Source organism: Alternaria metachromatica (assembly GCF_023757995.1).
Source record: "Alternaria metachromatica strain BMP 0045 chromosome Unknown scaffold_24, whole genome shotgun sequence".
NCBI lineage: Eukaryota > Fungi > Ascomycota > Dothideomycetes > Pleosporales > Pleosporaceae > Alternaria > Alternaria metachromatica.
In genome coordinates, this window is record NW_026055515.1 from 38745 (window position 1) to 56776 (window position 18032).

At 56.2% G+C, this 18032-nt stretch overlaps 4 protein-coding genes across 4 annotated transcripts; 3 read left to right on the forward strand and 1 right to left on the reverse strand.

The window, feature by feature from the left end:
- Positions 1 to 417: 417 nt before the first annotated feature.
- J4E83_008369 (uncharacterized protein) lies at positions 418 to 1738 on the reverse strand (the record flags this gene model as incomplete). The annotated part of the gene is made up of 2 exons (XM_049335266.1): positions 418 to 899; positions 949 to 1738. 2 exons carry the CDS (start codon positions 1736 to 1738, stop codon positions 418 to 420), a joined length of 1272 nt encoding a protein of 423 aa, XP_049185532.1.
- A 718-nt stretch (positions 1739 to 2456) lies between these two features.
- Positions 2457 to 5126, forward strand: J4E83_008370 (uncharacterized protein; the record flags this gene model as incomplete). Its single annotated transcript, XM_049335267.1, has 1 exon — positions 2457 to 5126. One exon carries the CDS (start codon positions 2457 to 2459, stop codon positions 5124 to 5126), a length of 2670 nt encoding a protein of 889 aa, XP_049185533.1.
- Positions 5127 to 6005: 879 nt separating this feature from the next.
- Positions 6006 to 8459, forward strand: J4E83_008371 (uncharacterized protein; the record flags this gene model as incomplete). Its single annotated transcript, XM_049335268.1, has 2 exons — positions 6006 to 6686; positions 6738 to 8459. 2 exons carry the CDS (start codon positions 6006 to 6008, stop codon positions 8457 to 8459), a joined length of 2403 nt encoding a protein of 800 aa, XP_049185534.1.
- A 2406-nt stretch (positions 8460 to 10865) lies between these two features.
- On the forward strand, positions 10866 to 17811 carry J4E83_008372 (uncharacterized protein; the record flags this gene model as incomplete). The annotated part of the gene is made up of 3 exons (XM_049335269.1): positions 10866 to 10872; positions 10947 to 11455; positions 11509 to 17811. 3 exons carry the CDS (start codon positions 10866 to 10868, stop codon positions 17809 to 17811), a joined length of 6819 nt encoding a protein of 2272 aa, XP_049185535.1.
- Between the last annotated feature and the right edge of the window lie 221 nt (positions 17812 to 18032).

An 18032-nucleotide genomic window follows, 5' to 3' on the forward strand; every position in this document is an offset into this window, starting at 1 on the left:
CGATGACACAAGTGGAAGCTGGGGTAAGCCACTAGAGAGCTTTCGGTATAGCGCATCGCGGGTTAAGGAAACAGGGGTCCGTGTACACAATCTCGTGGGTACAACGGCACTTAGTCTCACTTTTGAAATGACTGGTATTTTGCAGGTGCATGGGATCAGAAGATTGGTATCATAAAGTGTCGTCTCTGGTCCCTCACGACTCTTTAACGAGGAGGCATTAAATGCATACCATGACGAGTAGACTCCTCGAGCAGCCATGAACTATCTGATCATCACAAGGTGTGAGCTTATACAAAATGGTAACGACCTTCATCTAAGCTGTTCCTTATGCGACATACAGGAGGTTCGGTGTACGGCTACGGTTACGGCTACAACTGCATCGACCTCAGATTGCTAATGCACGTACAAGTATACGTGCTACACCGCTGGCCCCCTCCCGATCCACAGCCTGAAACTACGGAAAGGGCCTCTCCTCTTATCTGTGTTGTTGTACTGGAACCCAGGACCCAGTGTCAACTGATTGGTGTTGAAGTACAACCATCCATCCAAGATAGCCATAGAATCAGCATGTTGAATCATCGCGTTCCTCACCAACGTCTTTACTACATAGTCATTCGGTGGAATGAGACCAGATCCTCCAGGCGCATTGCCGTTGACTGTCATGTTGGTTTCAGACTCCAGCGTATCGACGTAGTATATCGCGTTCTGTTCACTCGCTGCGATGTATACTCGGCCGCGATCGTCAGCGGTAAAACCAGCTTGCTCGGAACCGCATTGGCCTGGATTCTGTACGGCGCCAAGGACTTCAGTGTCTGTCAAACTTTGGTCGACTAGAATCTCCTGAGAGATGTAATAAAAGCGACGGGAGGCTAGAACGCCCCAGTAGAAGTTGCCGGATGCTATGATTCCGTCAGTGGCATGAGCACACATCAGCTCAATTTCACGTACCCAAGGCGATGCCATCTGCGGCAGTCGTGAGATGACCTTTTTGCGTGCCATTCCAGGTGTAGATGAGCTCGCCGCCATATGACCCGACGTACTTCTCGTCTGCTCGAACAACACTCGTATTGAACAGTCTGCGTACCGCATTGCCGTTCTCGAGATCCACCGCTAGTAACGAGCTATTCTTGCTAGCATCAGTGATGAAAGCATATCCTTCTCGTCCACCCAAAGTCGTATTGACACGCATGTCGTTCATGTTCATCCGATGCGACAATAGATCCTGGGGTATCACATAGGTCTGAAGATGCTCTGCCGTCGTCTCGTTGAAGCTCATGAGCTTTGCGCCTCCAAATAGCGCATTGGTGTCTGGGCTGGCGTTGGCTGGAATCCCGCTGTCAACCACCCACAGCCTTCCTCGGTCGTCGAGAACAATGTTCTGAACGTTGATGAAGCAGGTTGCCGGATCCTGACCCGCAGTGCAATTCTGGATAGCTGCGTTTGGCCATGGCTTTTCGTCGTTGTATGATGTGCAAACCACCACGTTGCTCGGTGTCTGGCCCGAGTTGCGAGGATATGTTAGGTAGAGGTTGTGCGCGGGATCGACGGCCAGACCGGTGGAGGGCTTTTGGGAGTCGTGGATAGGTTGTAGAGGAGGTCCAACGAGTGTGAAGTCTTGGGGATAGGCACCAGTGGTATATCCGGGAGCGAAGGGATGATAGTCTCCTGATGATACCTCGAAATAGTCTGATGCCAATGAGATGGGAGCAAATCCCAACGCCAGTGCTATGAATCTCATCTGGACGGTACAACAACGACCTCGGGACGTCTCGGAGGCTGCAGGGTTTCTGTGGCTATGTTGAGAAATTGTAGCGGGCTGTTGTTCTCACGAATATGTCAGTCAAACGTGAAGTCTTACGCCTAGAGATGAAAGAAGTCGAAGAGCTTCATTGAAATAACGTTTAGAGGTCCCATGGTTCCTTCCCGCGTCCGTCTGTTGAGGGCCCGAGGGAAACTATGACCTCCGCGTGAGCTACGTATCTATTGGTTACCAGCCGCATGGAGACATGGTAAAGTCCAGGTAATCCATGAGGATAAAGAGGGGTACCTGGTTCCCCGGGGATAATGTAGGCTGCATGTCGCAATACATTGATTAATGCTGATAGGCATGTACACGTGTAAGCATTGCACGCGGCTGTGAACGCGTGCCATCAGGTTCCCATCTTTTTCGATGCAGGTAATTAGTCCTCAAGCCCAGCAGCAGAACATCGGAAAGTTAAAACAACACTTGGTGATGAAATGACAACCGGATCGTCCTAAAACTAGTCGCGGGCTGATCGATCGAGATGATGGTGCGGGAATGACGTTTTGGCGCGGAAAGAGAGAGCGCACGACCCTTCGTGATTCGCGACTGCCGAAACGCGTCTGCTAAGGAAGGCACCGCCAGCACTCACAACAAACGACACCGAAAGCCATGCGTAGTTCCGATGTCCACCTACGCATTGCAAACGAAGACAATGCTACATTCAGACTCTGAGACGCCCACGCAGTTGTTACGACTAGCCGCCAAACGCGACGAATCCAAGGCCCCATTGCCCTCAAAGCAGACGAGAGACTCTCTCTGCGGTCTCGGAGCCTTCACCAAGCCGTTCACGATCAGAGAGCACTCTGGCTCACCGTACAAAAATAAGCCCACCACCTTCAGACCCGTACGAGTAATTGGGCGTTCCCAGCTGCCTCTGACCTTTCTCGACATTTCCGCCGACGACAACTTCGCCCCAAACAGCCTATTCGCGGCGCACATCGATATACTGGAGGATAGAGAATGTGATGGCCAAGACCATGCAGGCCCAAAGATACTCGTCGCACGCTTCGAGGCAAAGAATCTACTATACGCCATAGAGCGAGTGAAGCCACGCGTCTATAGTATCTGCAAGCTTGCGGGCTGGCTCAAAGAGAAAGATGTCACAGACTTGTGGGACCCTAGAAATCTTCAGAAGCTGCAAACACGCCCAGCACCAGAGACGAATGCGGCCGTACAAGGAGAATGGTGGCAACAGGCCGCTGTGGAGACACACACTGTGGACCTGCCACCGAGACGAGCGCGAATGACGATGATGCGACCCAAGTTACAACCAGAGATAAAGAAAGAGCATGAAGACCAACCGGACCTGGCTTTAGAAGCCCCGAGGAGCGAATACCTGGACACGACTTCTACGGAATTTCCTCTAGAACCTATGCCGGACGCGCCATCGCCACAAGAGCAACTTGCCTTGCTCGTCCAACAATACTTGGATGCAATTTACATGTCCAAAACCTCACTGGCATACCTGGCGAAGGGCCCAATCACTCGAATCCGGAACACATTTACTTCAGCTGAAGAAGGAGCACCGCCTACACATGAACTTGTCACATTCTTAAGAACTATGCTGCTGAGTCCAAAGGCCAGCGAGAAGAAGTACCACGAAAAACTACCATCATTGATTAAAGAGATGCCACCCGGAAGCTACTCGGATGATGAGCACGCCCCGAGTGTCAGCAAGCCGAAGAAGTCGAAGAAAAAGATGAAACTCAGTCGAGAGGGTGTATACCCACAGGAGGAGGCATTCGTCAGGAAGTGGTGGCAGTCGGAATTGCCAAGTGGTGACAGTACGGCTCCAGAGACTCTAGACCAGCGTATCAAGAGGCGCATTGGAGATTTGCGGGTTCGCGAGACGCTTGCGCAATTGATTCTCATGCTCGAAATTGTTGCACTAGAGACGCTCTCCACACAGAAACCACCAGAGCAACAAGCTACTGCAGACGGAAGTCAAGCTCAGACCGAGCAGCCGATGCCGAAGAAGCGTAAGAACAAACTTGATGACATCAACCTACAACTCGATTTGCTGCTGGACAAGCTTTGCATCTGGCATGCTACGGAAGAACTAGGTATACTAGATTTTGATGAAAAGCCGTCACGACAACACGACGGACCCGATGGATCTGGACGAAACAATTCGAACGATCGCCTGCACAGCTTCTGTGTCGAAGTCATTATCCCCTTCTACATCAACCGATTACCAGAGCAGGCGCTCATGGTGAATAAGAAGCTGGGTGGGCCCACACATAGCTTACCAACAAAACGCAAAGCTGTCAGGCCACCACTCACCTCACGCAAATCCGGCAGTTCGAAGGAACCCGAGGCAAAGAAGTCACGGCGATCGCTGGCCCGGGTCGCTACCGACAACACGGGACGGACGACTGAGCGAATAACACCGTCCCTGAGCCGATCTGCCACCGATTCCGCGCTGTTAGATGGCATCAAACGAGAAGGCAGCGAGGTACCTCTCTCAGCTATACCTTTCCGACGCAGTCCATCTAAGAGCGCTCGGCAATCGATGTCCCAGATCCGACATCTGCAGGGTCGTCAAATTGATCTCGCGGAACCTTCGGCTGCTGCATCAGCTAAGATAAAGCACAAGCAACGTGTGGAGGAAGATCTTCAAGAGGCTATTTTAGCTTTGAAGAAGCCCAACCGTGGACTAGCTGCTGGTGGCTACATTGCCGACATCGAGCAACGTGGTCTCGGTTTGCCCAAACAGTCGAGAAAGCCAACAGTCACTGTGAGGAAGACCATCAGAGACGTTCAGGTATCAGCGACACCCCGGGCTGGGCGGAGGACGAAGAATTTGGTTGAGCAGACGCCAACCCACCATCACTACGATCCGTTCGTTAGACCTCCCGGCGCGGAAGCGCCCCCCTCCAGCGAGTTCTGCGTGCCGTCCTCTGGAGTCCGCCCACCAGCTACAATGGTGCCGGCAACGGGCCACCGCCACTCGACGGCTCGAAGTCTAGCGCAGTCCGGTATTGCCGAGACACCGTCCAAGGCGCCAAACAGCCTACCATTCTCTACAGACTCGGTTAGGAGGAAGATCTTTGCAACCCCATTGAAGGCGGCGGCGTCTTCTTCTGACGGCAGGGGTCCTGCACAATCACACGTGTTCGAAACTCCTGTCAAACCTACAGGTAGTCCGCCTCCTAGTGACGCCCAATTCGCACCTGCTGCGATTGCTGCCACACCTACCAAGCCCGCGTCTGCAACAGCGCATAAGGTTGCACCGATCGCGCTCGCATTCGTAAACAAGCATGATGCTGAGCCATCGATATACGATGCCTTGGGATGGAACGACGATGACGATGGATTTTGATATACTTACGTGAGATTGTTACATATTGATGGCACTGAATTAGCGAGCATACGATTGATTGGCAAGCATCGGAGCATTGGGCGGCGTGTACAGCATTCTGGAATTCGCGTTGGCGTACGAGACGATGGTGTAGTTACACGGTTCACGATTCCCCTGGGTAATTACTAAGAGGCCAGTACAGCGCAGTAAGCTCAAATATATGCTCTCGCACACGTTCCAAGCTCAGGCCGCCGTGTCCCCATAGAGTGCAGACTATGCTTACTTGAAGAGGACAAGCCCGTGGTCAGCGCACGCCTGCGGTGACGATGGCTGGTCTGGGCGACCATAGAACGAAAGAGGAATTCTTTCGCGTGTCTGTGTATCGTGTCCGTGAAGCGTTCCACAGTGTTTCTTTCGGGGAATTGCATGTGCCCGCGACGCGATGCCATAATTTGATCGTGTGAGGCGACAGGTACCCGCGCCGTGAGGAACCAGGGATCGTCGCTATAGCGTATATTAGAGCCGGCGTCCCTTGCAGTAGACGACTTGGGCCCACGCCGGATAGGAGAGACGGCCACTCACAGCGCAGCGCACCCGTGGCCGCGATGGTAATTTGCCGGGGATCACCAACAGTCGGCCCTTAGCCTATGCCCCTAAAGACGCCTCCAGTTGCCGGCTGGTCCATGCAGCCGTGTGTCCAAAGGCCTAATCACGCTGAAATTATGAAAATCAGAGAGACGCGCCTGGTGTCTCTCACTTCTCGAGTCCTGATTTCCCTGCCCTTACACTGCCCGACTTGGATCACACAGGAAGCTCGCGTCGCCAAACCTCGGACCCCGAACATGCTGAGTACTGCAGCCAAGCTAAGGTAGCCGACCCATTTGGACAACTGCAGTAGCCATGGCTGTCGCTGCAGCTTCCCGTCCTGCGCCCCATGGACAGCGCTCGCCAACCCTCAGCGATGCGGGCATGATCCTCCCCTCGTTCGAGGCCGACTTTGAGCGCGCTGCCTCTCCGCCCGTTGCTGAGCGCCCGCCCTCGCCGTCCGACCTCTACAGGCACGCAAACTCCAGCCGAGTCAGATTAAGTTCCGCACCGCAGGGCCGGCGCCGCGCCTCGCAACAGACGAAATCCCCGTCCCTATCAGCACAGTCCTCGCGCTCCACGCTGCGCAACATGCCCGACTCAGACGCGCCTACTAAGAGCGTGCCTGCCCGTGACGATGCCCTCGCTTCGTCGCCCACCATCCAGAATGCCCTGAGCCGCCATTCACCCAGCACGTGGCACGGACAAGATCAGCACAAGATCAGCCCTACTTCCAGCTCCGTGTTCAGCGAGGACTTTGAGCACTGGCCGGGGTTTGACAGCCACGACAACTTTGAGGACAGCGGCGTGGATCTCGAAGAGCAAGAAAAGCGCAACCACCACACCCGGGACAGCGACACCGGCAACGGCATGGGCAGCGAGCGGTGGCACGAGGACCGCACCAGTGGCAGTGACGACGAGGACGACCCGTACTCGTCGGCTGCACTGAGTAGGAGGGCAGAGATAATCCTGGCCAATGCGAAGAAGCGGCTGAACGTATGCGCTTCTTGATGCTGCCACACATCGGACGATTGCTAACGGGAACAGGTCATGGAAGGAAACCTCCGTGGTGCGCGAGAGTCGCTCGTCGTCTCACCCACGTTCCACTCGAGAAATACATCTTCCGACTTGACCTCGCACATAGCGGCCAGTCGCGACCGAGACCGACGACTGTATGGTGGCATGGGCCCGATTCCTCCGCGCATCAACTCTTATCGCCAGTCACTCCTCACCCCGAACGGTAGCCCCAGCCATGCACGCGGTTTGAGCGAGACATCGGTGCCACTCCCTTTCACGCCTTCCTACTCGTACCTGACCCGGACTACATCCAACAAGCGCGCATCGAGTGCATTCGGCCATACCAGCGGTCCATGGTCGCCTGAGAGCTACGGCCAGGGACGTTTCCCCATTAAAGAGTCCCGAAGTGTGGAACACCTCCGCAACCCGCGCTCTACCTGGAACAGCAGCGAACGCGAGTATGCTGCAAGATCTGCCTCGAGGAGCTCACGATCCCCAACTGCACTGGAGACTTTGCCAGAGGATGAGGACGGACAGAGGGTGCATCGCTCCACATCTGCAGCCAGTGGTCTCCGCGACCAGATGAACGATCTCAAGGGTAGAATCTCTAGTCTGAAGCTCAAGGCGCAAGAAGATCACATGCGACGCAGAAGCATACAGAGCCTACGCGCACCGAGCCCCTTTACGTCTTCTGACACATGGCATCCAAGAAGCACACCGACAAACGCGGGCTTGGGCATTACGACAGACCCGTACGAAGAACAGGAGCGACCCTTGACCGCCACTACCACCAACTCCCAGAAGCACGGCGAGAAGCTAGTGACGCACTTCAGCAAACTAAATGGGACCAACGGACACGCGTACTCTGTCCAACCATACGACCAGGCCGAGGCTGAATCAAACGATCCGGAAGCATATGAAGATGAAGCTGCGGACGAGACAGAGGAGTCAGACTTCGTCTCGGTGAATGGAGATGACGTTCCCGATCCGGAGAGTGTATACGAGGACGCCGTCTACGAGATGCCAACCACTGAGCGACACGAGGACCGCGTAGATGCGTTCGACTACGAGACCTTCTTCTTGCACAGTGCAATGGGCACCTACAGCGTGGAAGATCGCCGATCGAGTACTAGTTCGGGCTCCTCTGCCGCAACTACGCGGCCCGTGACAGCTGTCCAGACAACGGATGAACTCGGCATGGGCGAGAAGAGAGCGTCATTCCATCAGCGGAATCCCAGCGTAGACTCAGTCTCCACCGTAGCCACGTTTGCTACTGCAGCTGAAGAACAAAACGACGATGAAGAAGAGGAGAATGAGCAGATGGATCAGTTCTCTCAGCAGATACTGTCGAACCAGAACCGATCTGTCTCGCGCCCAGGGACACAGAACGGCCTCCTCTCTCTGCGTTCTGATTCGGCAATCAACATGCGACGCGCCAATGGCTCCTCTCCATCGCAGAGGTCACTATCACGTGGCTCGTCTTCACCCGGAGAGCTCGCCAGCGGACTCCAAACCTCGAGGATATACTCCATCCTCACAGAAGGCTCCAGAGACGAGCCACGGGTGGCACTCAGCGAGGAAGAGACGCAGCTCATATACGGCCTTGCTGCGAGTATCCAGAACGTGTGCTCCAACCTGCAGCACACCTACGGCGATGCCTACGAACGCAAGGCATGGCGACGAAGACTTGACGAAGCCCGCAAAATACTTAATGGCGAGGGCGAGGATGGTGCAGATGACCAATCCTTCTAATGCTCCGCAGTTAGCCCTCAAACTTTCCTTTCTCAGACTTACGGTAATGTCTAACTCGACTGTAGCGGTTTAGCGTCACTCGTTTCCACCTTTTACGAGCTTACTCCCTATCATGTGTAATTTGGGACATCCCCACTTTCTTTTCGACTTCACCATTTCCTTTGCTTTGGCAGATTTGCGGTGTCTTTTTGCAGGAGGTCACGACTTTGGAACTATAGATAATTTCTCTTATGTGTATTGATACCCGGGAGGCAGCGGCGGGGTCACAGGACTCCGGTGTATGTGGACACGTTTTTTGTTCACGCGTTTGCAAGTACTTCTTAGCTCTAGAATCTAACATGCCCGTCATCCATGTATGTAGGGCTGCGAGAACCAATCTACCGATCTACCAACCCAGCACGTTGGGCCTGACCGAGTGTCAAAGTCATGCCAGCGCCCGTGTCTAGAAAGCCGTCAGAAGGCGGTGGAACGACGGGGTGGAGTCGGCGCGAGATTTACCCCTCCCGAGGCTGTCACGAACCTAGATCCATGGGAGGATTGCCTCCAAGTTTGGGGAGAGCGCCCCACCAAACACCGTCACGAAGCCACTGCATGCATGCAAAATACAGTCTGCTGTGCGTTGTTCATGTACCATCGTGGACAACGAGGAGCGACGGCAGGCCTAATGCACGTCTGCGACGCGTGCAGGTTTGCCGCGCTCAGCGATGGAGCGCGATGTGTGCCGGCAGCGCGCTACGATTGGATCGCGCACGGCAACGCTGGACTGGCGGTGTAGATGTCGGCCGTGGTAACCACTGCAACTGAAGGCTGCCAACAGCACGGATACCCACTAGAGCCTCCGCAATTGGCCCACCGCGGCGTGGCTGGGGGCGTGCTAGACAGAGAGGGATGGTTCCGGACGGCCATGCGCTGAACTGAAGCACAACATTGAATTATCCACACGACAGGCTCATGCAATGCGCCCCGGCTCTAACCCTAAAATTTTGCCCAGCGGAATAACTCCAACCTGCCGCCCGCATCGCGCATCGACGTTTCCCTGCGTCTGATCGCATCGACACATCTCACGATAGCTGGGCCAACCCTCACTCAGCACCCGCCGCCGCCCACAGCTCCGGCCGAATACCCCTCGACTCACACCCCTCATTTTTCGACATCTCGCCTGCGGCTGGTCCGGGCGCGTGTGTGACGAAGGTGGATGAAACGAACCGCAAGCTCCAACCGGCTTGGTGCGCGCAACGACTAAAGCCTATTCGACCCCGATAACGATTGGCGTTGCGGAAACACATCCATACACACCACACAGTCCTTGTGACCACTCGCGACGCCTGCTCCCCTGCTTTCGCCTCTGACGCTCACTGAATCTGAATCTGCGCGGCGCCCGTCTCCTGCATACTCCGTGCACTCTGTACCTGCTGCGACCGCGACTGTCTTATTCGACCTGTGCCGATCGCCGCGTCTTGGAGTTCTAATATTTGGCCCGTGTAATCTGCGACGGATTGCATCACCATCGTCACCTGTTGAGCGCCGCATTCCTGCCCTCGTGTACTACTAGAGCTCGCCGCATCGAGACCCTGCAGCAGCAGCCCAGGACCGCGAAGGAAGTCACGCTGCACCAGCCCGCTCCCGTACCGTATACGAAAACACCTGCCGCCCGCGCAATTGCAACCTCGCCGCTCCACGCTCGCGGTTTCGCACGAGCGCTCATGTGCCTACCTCCGCCCTGCTCCTTCTATTTGCGCGTCTCACACTCGCACAATGTCTCCTGTCAGCTCTCGTCGCGCCGTCGCCGCCGCGCCATCTGCGAGACCAAGGACCCTGCCGCTTTCGAGGACTGGATCGGCTGAGCGTGGTTGGGACAGAAAGAGTCGGAACATGCAATCCGAGGATGTTTGCAGCTACGCCGCCGGAAACACATCAGCATGGGAGTCTGAGAATGACTGGCCCATTGCTGAGTTGATAGCGGACATGTACCAGGCGCTGGATCGGCTGGAATGCCCCAGTGCTGGTCACAAGAGTTCGAGTAGAGGTTTTATCTCGGTACGACGACACTGCTTTGTTTGGTCTCTTGTCCATGTTTGGTGCACGATTACCCACACTCCTTGCCAACTGCTTTCCGCATTGTTTGATTCCTGGTTCTACTTCTAACAACTATTCAGCGGCCTAATCCCACGACCCAGTTGTCGCGGTTTCCTCCATCAACCCTCGAGTCCTTCCCGGAGTCATGGAGTCCAGCCCCACGAAACTATGGATCCCCACCACCCTCTTACGATGAATCTATTGCAGATATGCCCCCAGACTATACATCCACCGATGCGCTAGCCTATGCAAAAACGCCTGATTACTTACCGTTTCCTTCTTTCCGCGCATCATCACGTTCTAGTGTTCGAAATGGTTTGCGCAAACGTAATGCTTCGTCTCCAACAACTTCATTCTTCCTTGATGTGAAATCTCCATATGTGGACATCGATTTTGGCTACAGTGAGACAGGCATCAAATCGCACGCGAAGAAGAAGGCCAAGGCAGCGGCCAAGGCTAAACCTGCAGCTGCAGCTACACCAGCAGACGACGGCAAGAAAGACGAGGAAGCCGCTGGTGGTGGCGATGGTGGGGGTGACCCGCCTGCAGATAGCGGGGCTGGAGGCGATGGTGGCGACGGGGATAAGGGGAAGAAAAAGACCAAGAAGGAGAAGGAGGAAGAGGAGCGCTTAAAGAAAGAGGAGGAGGAGCGTTTGCAAAAGGAGGAGGAAGAGCGCCTGGCGAAGGAAGAAGAGGAGCGGTTGGCGAAAGAGGAGGAAGAGCGTCTGGCAAAGGAGGCTGAAGAGGAGGCCGAGCGCAAGAAGAAGGAAGAGGAAGAAGCGGCAGCTGCAGCCGCAGCGAAACCATCGATACTAAACGCTACAGCTGGCTTGAGTTGGGGAAAGGAGCCAGCAGCAGATGACTGGGCCTCGTTTGGTGCGGCCGCTCCCGGCAAGAAGAAGAAGGGCAAAAAGGGGAAGGTGTGTCATTTCGGCTTTTTAGTTACACATAGCAGCACGCTAACTCACGATAGACGGCCGAGCCCGCACCCCCGCCTCCTCCTGATCCTCCAGCGGAACCGCCGACAACATTCGACGATATTAACCTGGACGAAGCAAGTGCGCCAAAGATTGACATGAATTTCAGTGATACGGGCGCATCAAAATCTGGATTTGGACTTCCCGGGCTTGGCAATTGGACCTCCGGCTGGGGCTCATCGAACAAAGACGCGACTGCAGAAGGCGACAACCCTTGGGGCTCAGATAAGAAAAAGAAGGAGGACGGATTCGATTTCGATTTTGACGCGTTCAAGAGTCCCCCGGCTGAGGACAAACCTGCTGATGATGATGGCTGGGGCGGTCTACTCGCTTCCAAGACCAAGAAGAAGAGCAAGAAAGGGGCTCTGATTGACGACAGTGTGCCAGAGGTACCTCCGCCGCCGCCAGAGCCTGAGAAGAAAGAGGAAGACGATTCATGGGGCGCATTCAGCTTTGGCGCCACCAAGGACAAGAAGAAAAAGAAGAAGGGTGTAATTGAAGAAGAGCCTCCGCCACCTGAGCCAGAACCAGAACCTGTCGTCGAGGCTGAGCCATCGCCTGCCAAAGAGGAGGACCCATGGGGTGGTGGTTGGGGAGCGGCTGCTGCTGCTGGCACCAAGAAGAAGAAAGGTAAGAAGGGAGCCAAGGAAGAACCTCCACCTCCCGAGCCGGAAGCCGAACCTGAGCCGGTACCTGAACCTGAGCCGGAGCCGGAACCCCCGAAAGAACCAGAGCCAGTCGTGGATCCTTACGCAGGACTCAGCAAGTCGCAGGCGAAGAAACTCAAAACCAAGTTGGACAAAGAGGCTAAGCAGAAGGAGGAAGAAGATGCCAAGCGCGCGAAAGAGGAGGAGGAAGCTGCTGAGATCAGGCGACAGGAAGAGGAAGAGGCAGAACGGATACGCTTAGAAGAGGAGGAAGCCGAGCTGAAGAAGATGGAGGAAGAGGAAGCCGCCGCCGCCGCTGCTGAAGCTGAGAAGGCTAAGCAGAAAGACGACACCTGGGGCGATTGGGGTGGTGCAGCTCCGACAACTACGAAGAAGAAGAAAAAGGGCAAGAAAGGTGCAGAGGAAGAAATTCCGCCACCGCCACCACCCCCTCCTGAGCCTGAAGCTGAGCCTGAGCCCGCTCCGGCTGAGGACAGACCAGTTGATCCGTGGGATGATTGGGGCTCAACACCTCCTGCTGCTGTCAAGAAAATGAAGAAGAGCAAGAAGGGTGTGCTTATCGAACCTGTCATCGAAGAGCCGCCGCCACCACCGGAACCTGAGCCTGAGCCAGCACAAGAAGACGAGAAGGGCACCGACTGGGGCCTGAGTTCGATATGGGGCGGAGGAAAGAAGAAGAAGAAGAGCAGTAAATCCGTCGAACTGGACTCGCTTCCCGCACCTAGCCCTGAGCCCATAATCGAAGAGCTTGCTTCCGTTCACCAACCCGAAGACGTCGAAGAGCCCAAGGAAGACGAATCCGACGACTGGGGCGCGCCATCCTGGAGCAAGAAGAAGAATAAGGATCCGAAGAAGGATGCGCCTGAAGAGGTTATTGAGGACACCAGTACGCCCGTTCAGAAACCCGACGAGGATGATCCTTGGGGCAGCGCAGCCTTCAACATTGGCAAGAAGTCAAAGAAGAGCAAGAAGGGCCTAGTTCCACCGAACGTGCCGACGCCGCCGGGAGAATTTGAGTCAGAGTTTCCGGCGCCGAAGGAAATTGAAGCGCCTCCACCAGCCCAAGACGAAGACATCTGGGGTGCTCCTGCTACTGTCACCAAGAAGAAGAAGAGTAAGACTGTCAGTAGCCTGCTCAGCAAATTCGAACCCGAAAGCTCTCCGCCAAAATCGACAAACGATACTTTCGAGGATCTTATCTCGCTCGACGACCCACCGCCACCGCCTCCTGAGCCAGAACCAGTAGTGGAAGAAGCTCCAGCGCCAGTCGAGGAGAAGAAGAAGAGCAAGAAAGAGAAAGAGACGAAGTCGAGCAGCATCTGGGGTTCTCTTAGTGGTTCCAAGAAGCCGAAGAACGAGACACCTACAGAGAAGAGAGTGCGAGAGAGGAAGGAGAGGAAAGAACGAGAAGAGCAGGAGCGTCTGGAGAAGGAGGCTGCTGAGAAAGAGGAGGAAGAGCGCCTGGCCCGCGAAGCTGAAGAGGCGGCGGCTGAACAGGCGCGTATTGAGGCCGAAGAAGCTGAGGCGGCACGTATATTAGCAGAGGAAGAGGAAGAGAAAAAGAGGAAAGAAGAGGAGTCAGCAGCCTCAAAACTGGCGGGTTGGGGCGCCAGCATCTGGGGCGCTTCAAAGAAGAAGACGGAAACCCCAAGGGAGAGAAGAGCCCGCGAGAAGAAAGAGGAGGAAGAACGTCTGGCGAAAGAAGCTGCCGAGCAAGCAGAGAAGGAGCGTCTCGAGCAAGAAGAACAGGAACGTCTTCAGCGCGAAGAAGAGGAGCGTCTAGAACAGGAACGCCTCGAGCGTGAAGAGCAGGAGCGTATTGAGGCAGAAGAAGCTGAGCGTGCTGCTGAAGAAGAAAGACTCCGCATCGAAGCCGAGGAGGCTGAGAGAGCTCGCATAGCTGCAGAAGAGGAAGAAGCGCGTCGCATAGCTGAGGAAGAAGCTAAAGCAAGTTCCGGATGGGGCATGTTTGGCTTAGGGAAGAAGAAGGAGTCGAGCAAGGCGAAGCGTGAGCGAGAGGCCAAGGAGAAGAAGGCGGCTGAAGAAAAAGAACGGCTGGAGCGTGAAGCCAGAGAAGCTGCTGAAGCTGAAGCAGCTGCCGCGGCCGAGGCCGAAGCCGCTGAAGCCGCTGAAGCCGCCGAGGCGGAGAGGGTTGCGAAGGAGGCGGAAGAGGCCGAGTTTGCTCGTATTGCTGCTGAGCAGGATATGGTACTCGAGCCTGAGCCAGCCCCGAAAGAAAAGAAGAAGAAAAAGAAGAGAGGCATTGTTGAAGAACTTCCACCGCCTCCGCCGCCCCCACCCGCCGAGCCTACGAATGACGACGAACTGTTCGATCTGATCAAGGATGAAGACGCAGGTGATCTCTTGGCCGAGCTCGAGAAGCCTACCAGGAAAGAGGAGAAGGAAGCGGCTAGCGGTTGGGGCAGTGCGTGGGGTATCTCTCTGCGCAAGACCAAGCCTGAACAGCCAAAGCCTAGCATCTGGGATGAACCAGAACCGGAGCCAGAGCCGGAGCCTGAACCCGAAGTCGAGGAACCCGAGCCAGAGCCAGAGCCAGAAGCTGAACCCGAGCCGGAGCCAGAGCCTGAACCGGAGCCTGTCAAACTCACCCCCAAGGAGGAGCGAAGACTCAAAAAGTCCAAGAAGCATCGGCATGTGGAGCCAGAGCCAGAACCAGCCCCAGAGCCAGAGGTTGAAGAGGCCCCTCCTGAGCCAGAACCTGAGCCAGAACCGGAGGTGGTCGTCGTTGAAAAGCCCAAGAAGAAGCTGTCCTCCAAGGAAAAGAAGAAGCTGGAAGAGGAGAAACTCAAGGAGGAGAAACGGCTGAAGAAGTTGAAGAAGGCCGGGAAGTTAGTCGAAGCTCCTATTGCAATTCCTGAACCCGACCCAGAGCCTGAAGTACCTGCCGAGAGATCCCCTCCTGCACCTGGTGCATTCCCCGACGACGAAGGCGATACGATGGACTTCCATGACGCAGAGGATGCAGCGCCGCCAGAAGAGCCTGAACCAGAGCCTGAACCTGAACCAGCCGCCGAACCGGAACCTGAGCCTGAACCAGCACCAGTGCCCGGACCTTCTATTCTTTCGGAGCTGAAGAAGTTGAAGAAGACCAAAAAGAGCAGCAAATCGAGAGGGTTCAGTTTCGACGACCCGCCGCCGCCGCCTCTGGAGCCTGAACCAATCGTCGAGGAACCTGAGCCAGAGCCAGAGCCAGAGCCGGAAGCTGAACCTGAGCCTGAACCCGAAGCGGAACCAGAACCAGAACCGGAGCCAGAGCCAGAGCCAGTCAAACTCACCCCCAAGGAGGAGCGGAGACTCAAGAAGTCCAAGAAGAGTAGCAAGACAAGGACACGTCAGCCAGAACCTGAGCCTGAACCTGAGCCAGAACCCATTATCGAAGAAGCGCCTGAAGAAGCAGACCCTGACATGGACGACGACGAGGAGGCTCCCGAAAAACTTCCTACACCACCTCCAGAAGTTGCGCCTGAGCCCCCGTCGGAATCTCCAAGAAAAGAGCGTGTCAAGCTAGGTCGCAGCGCTACCACGGCCGCTGGAGGATGGGGCTTATTTGGTGCGGCCAAGACTAAGACCAGAAGGGTGTCTGGTGGTGAAGACGGCGCCGGCCTTCCCGATCGCACAAAGTCTGTACGAACCTCGTCCACTCGGGACAATGACATCAAGTCACGTTCATCAGGCTCGGACAAGGTGCACTCATCCAAGCCAACGGTTTCACGGTCCAAAACGGCCCGCGCTGGTACTGGGCTAGGTGCCATGTTTGGTGTTGCTCCGCCCCCGCCTTCACGATCAAAGTCACATCGCACACCCAAGACCACGTCGCGCCGACCCTCAATCGACCAGGACGCTGCTATGATGTCGCCGCCACAAACAGACACTGACGCAAGGGTCTCTTCAAAGGCCGCCAAGGTCATGGGCATGAAAAGCTCGTCGCGCAGGACCAGCACTCGGGACGCCAGAGATAAGGGCTTCCGTCGAGGTGAGCCGTTCCCCGCTAAGCACGATGCGCCTGTCATTGGCCGGCGCAGCCGTAAGCAAACATTCGGAGCTAACCCTATGGCAGCTGTTCCAGACCCGTATCCTATTGACGACGACCAAGATCTTGACGATGAGTCTCCTCCCCCAGCTCCCCGTCCAGAGCCATCGCGTCGCAAATCCAAGCGCGACTCCGCGCAACCCCTTGAACCCTTGACTGCACCGCCTAGCGCTGACGATCCTATCGTCGTCGACCCTATGGACATGGACCCTGCCCCAGCTGAGGCTGAGCGGCCCCGCCGCGAACGTGAGCGGGAGCGACCCCGTCGTGCGCGCGGCAATTCTGACGCAATGGGAACGCTTGCTGGTGTCGCAGGTACTGCTGCTGCTGTGAAGGGCTTCAAGGGAATGTTTGGCCTTGGTCGCAAGAAGGCTGCGCCGGAAGAGGCACCCCGCGAGCGCCGCCGGACCGCCTACGAGACCGAAGACGAGCGTAGACATCGCAAGCGATCGACAACCCGTGGAGGCGCAACAGAGGATGAGGCGAAGCGGCTGCGACACGAGCGCCGCAGTCTGCGCCATCCACCTCCTGAGGACGTTATGATGTCAGGCGCAAATGGCACCCCTGAGGACTACGATGCTGAGCGAGAGGCTCGACGAGCTGAGCGTAGATCCAAACGCGATGGAGACAAAGGAGCCCGGCGCGCTGAGCTTGAAGAGGCAGAGGCCAAGGCAGAGCGCCGTCGCGAACGTGAGCGCGAGAACGAGCGTGCGACTCTTGCGGAGAAGAAGGCCCGTCAGATGGCTGAGTTGGAGCGTCGCAACCAGGAGGCCGAGGAACAACTGCGTCGCATGGCCGAGAAGGAGGAGCGGAAGAAGGCACGAGGCGAGCGCAAACCGCCATCCGACGAACGAGAGCGCGAGAAGCGTTCTTCGCGCCGCAAAGACAAGGACCGCGAAGAGCCCCGCCCAAAGACTGAACGCCGTCGAACAGTGCACGTGGACGAAGACGCAGAACGTCGCCGTCGTCACGAAGAGCGCCGTGCCGCCAGACGCAACTCCGAATACCCCGTCGCAGCCAGCGGCGAGCCCATCACCGACTACTTCGACGAGCGCAACGGCGGGGCCCGCAAACACCGCAGTTCGCGCCAGGCCCGCGACGAGGAAGAAAACATGCCGTACAGCAACAACAAGAGCGGCGACAAGACCTCCTCGTGGGTGGAATCCCTCTCCAACGAGCCACCCCTCCCTCCCCCCATCTCCGAAACCGTCCTCGACCCCGCCCCCGGCGCGCGCGAGACCCCCGAGGAAGACGAGGAAACCTTCTCGCAAGACGAAGACATCCGCCTGCGCATCGCCGGCCGCAAGGGACCCAAGCGCGATAAAGAACGTGCGGAGCGCCGCAAGGCAGAGGACAAGGAACGCGATCGCGATAGGACGCACAAGCACAGTCGCCGGGCTACACACTACGAAGGCATGAAGACGGTTGATGACGACAGAGAGCGCAAGAGGGCGTCCCGCCGCACAAGCTACGTGCCTGCGTATGAAGAGCCGCCTGTGCGCACTTGGGATGGCAGACCGGCTGTTGATGGCGGTGCCCCGGCTGTCAAGAGGGGAAGCTGGTTTAAGAAGATGTTTTAAGCCACGCCCTTCTTCTCTTCTCTTCTTCTTCTTGCTCACAAATTTTTGCTCAACGATGGACTTTTGGTTTACGATGTAATATGGGCTTTACGAAAGATTATCTTGGATGTGTATATGTTTTGGAATGTTTGGATTATGGACTGACAGCGAAGCGACAGCGTGGTTTGGATCTCTTGCTTGATTAGCATTGCGTGGCGCTTTTTGATTCGTTCTCTGGATCT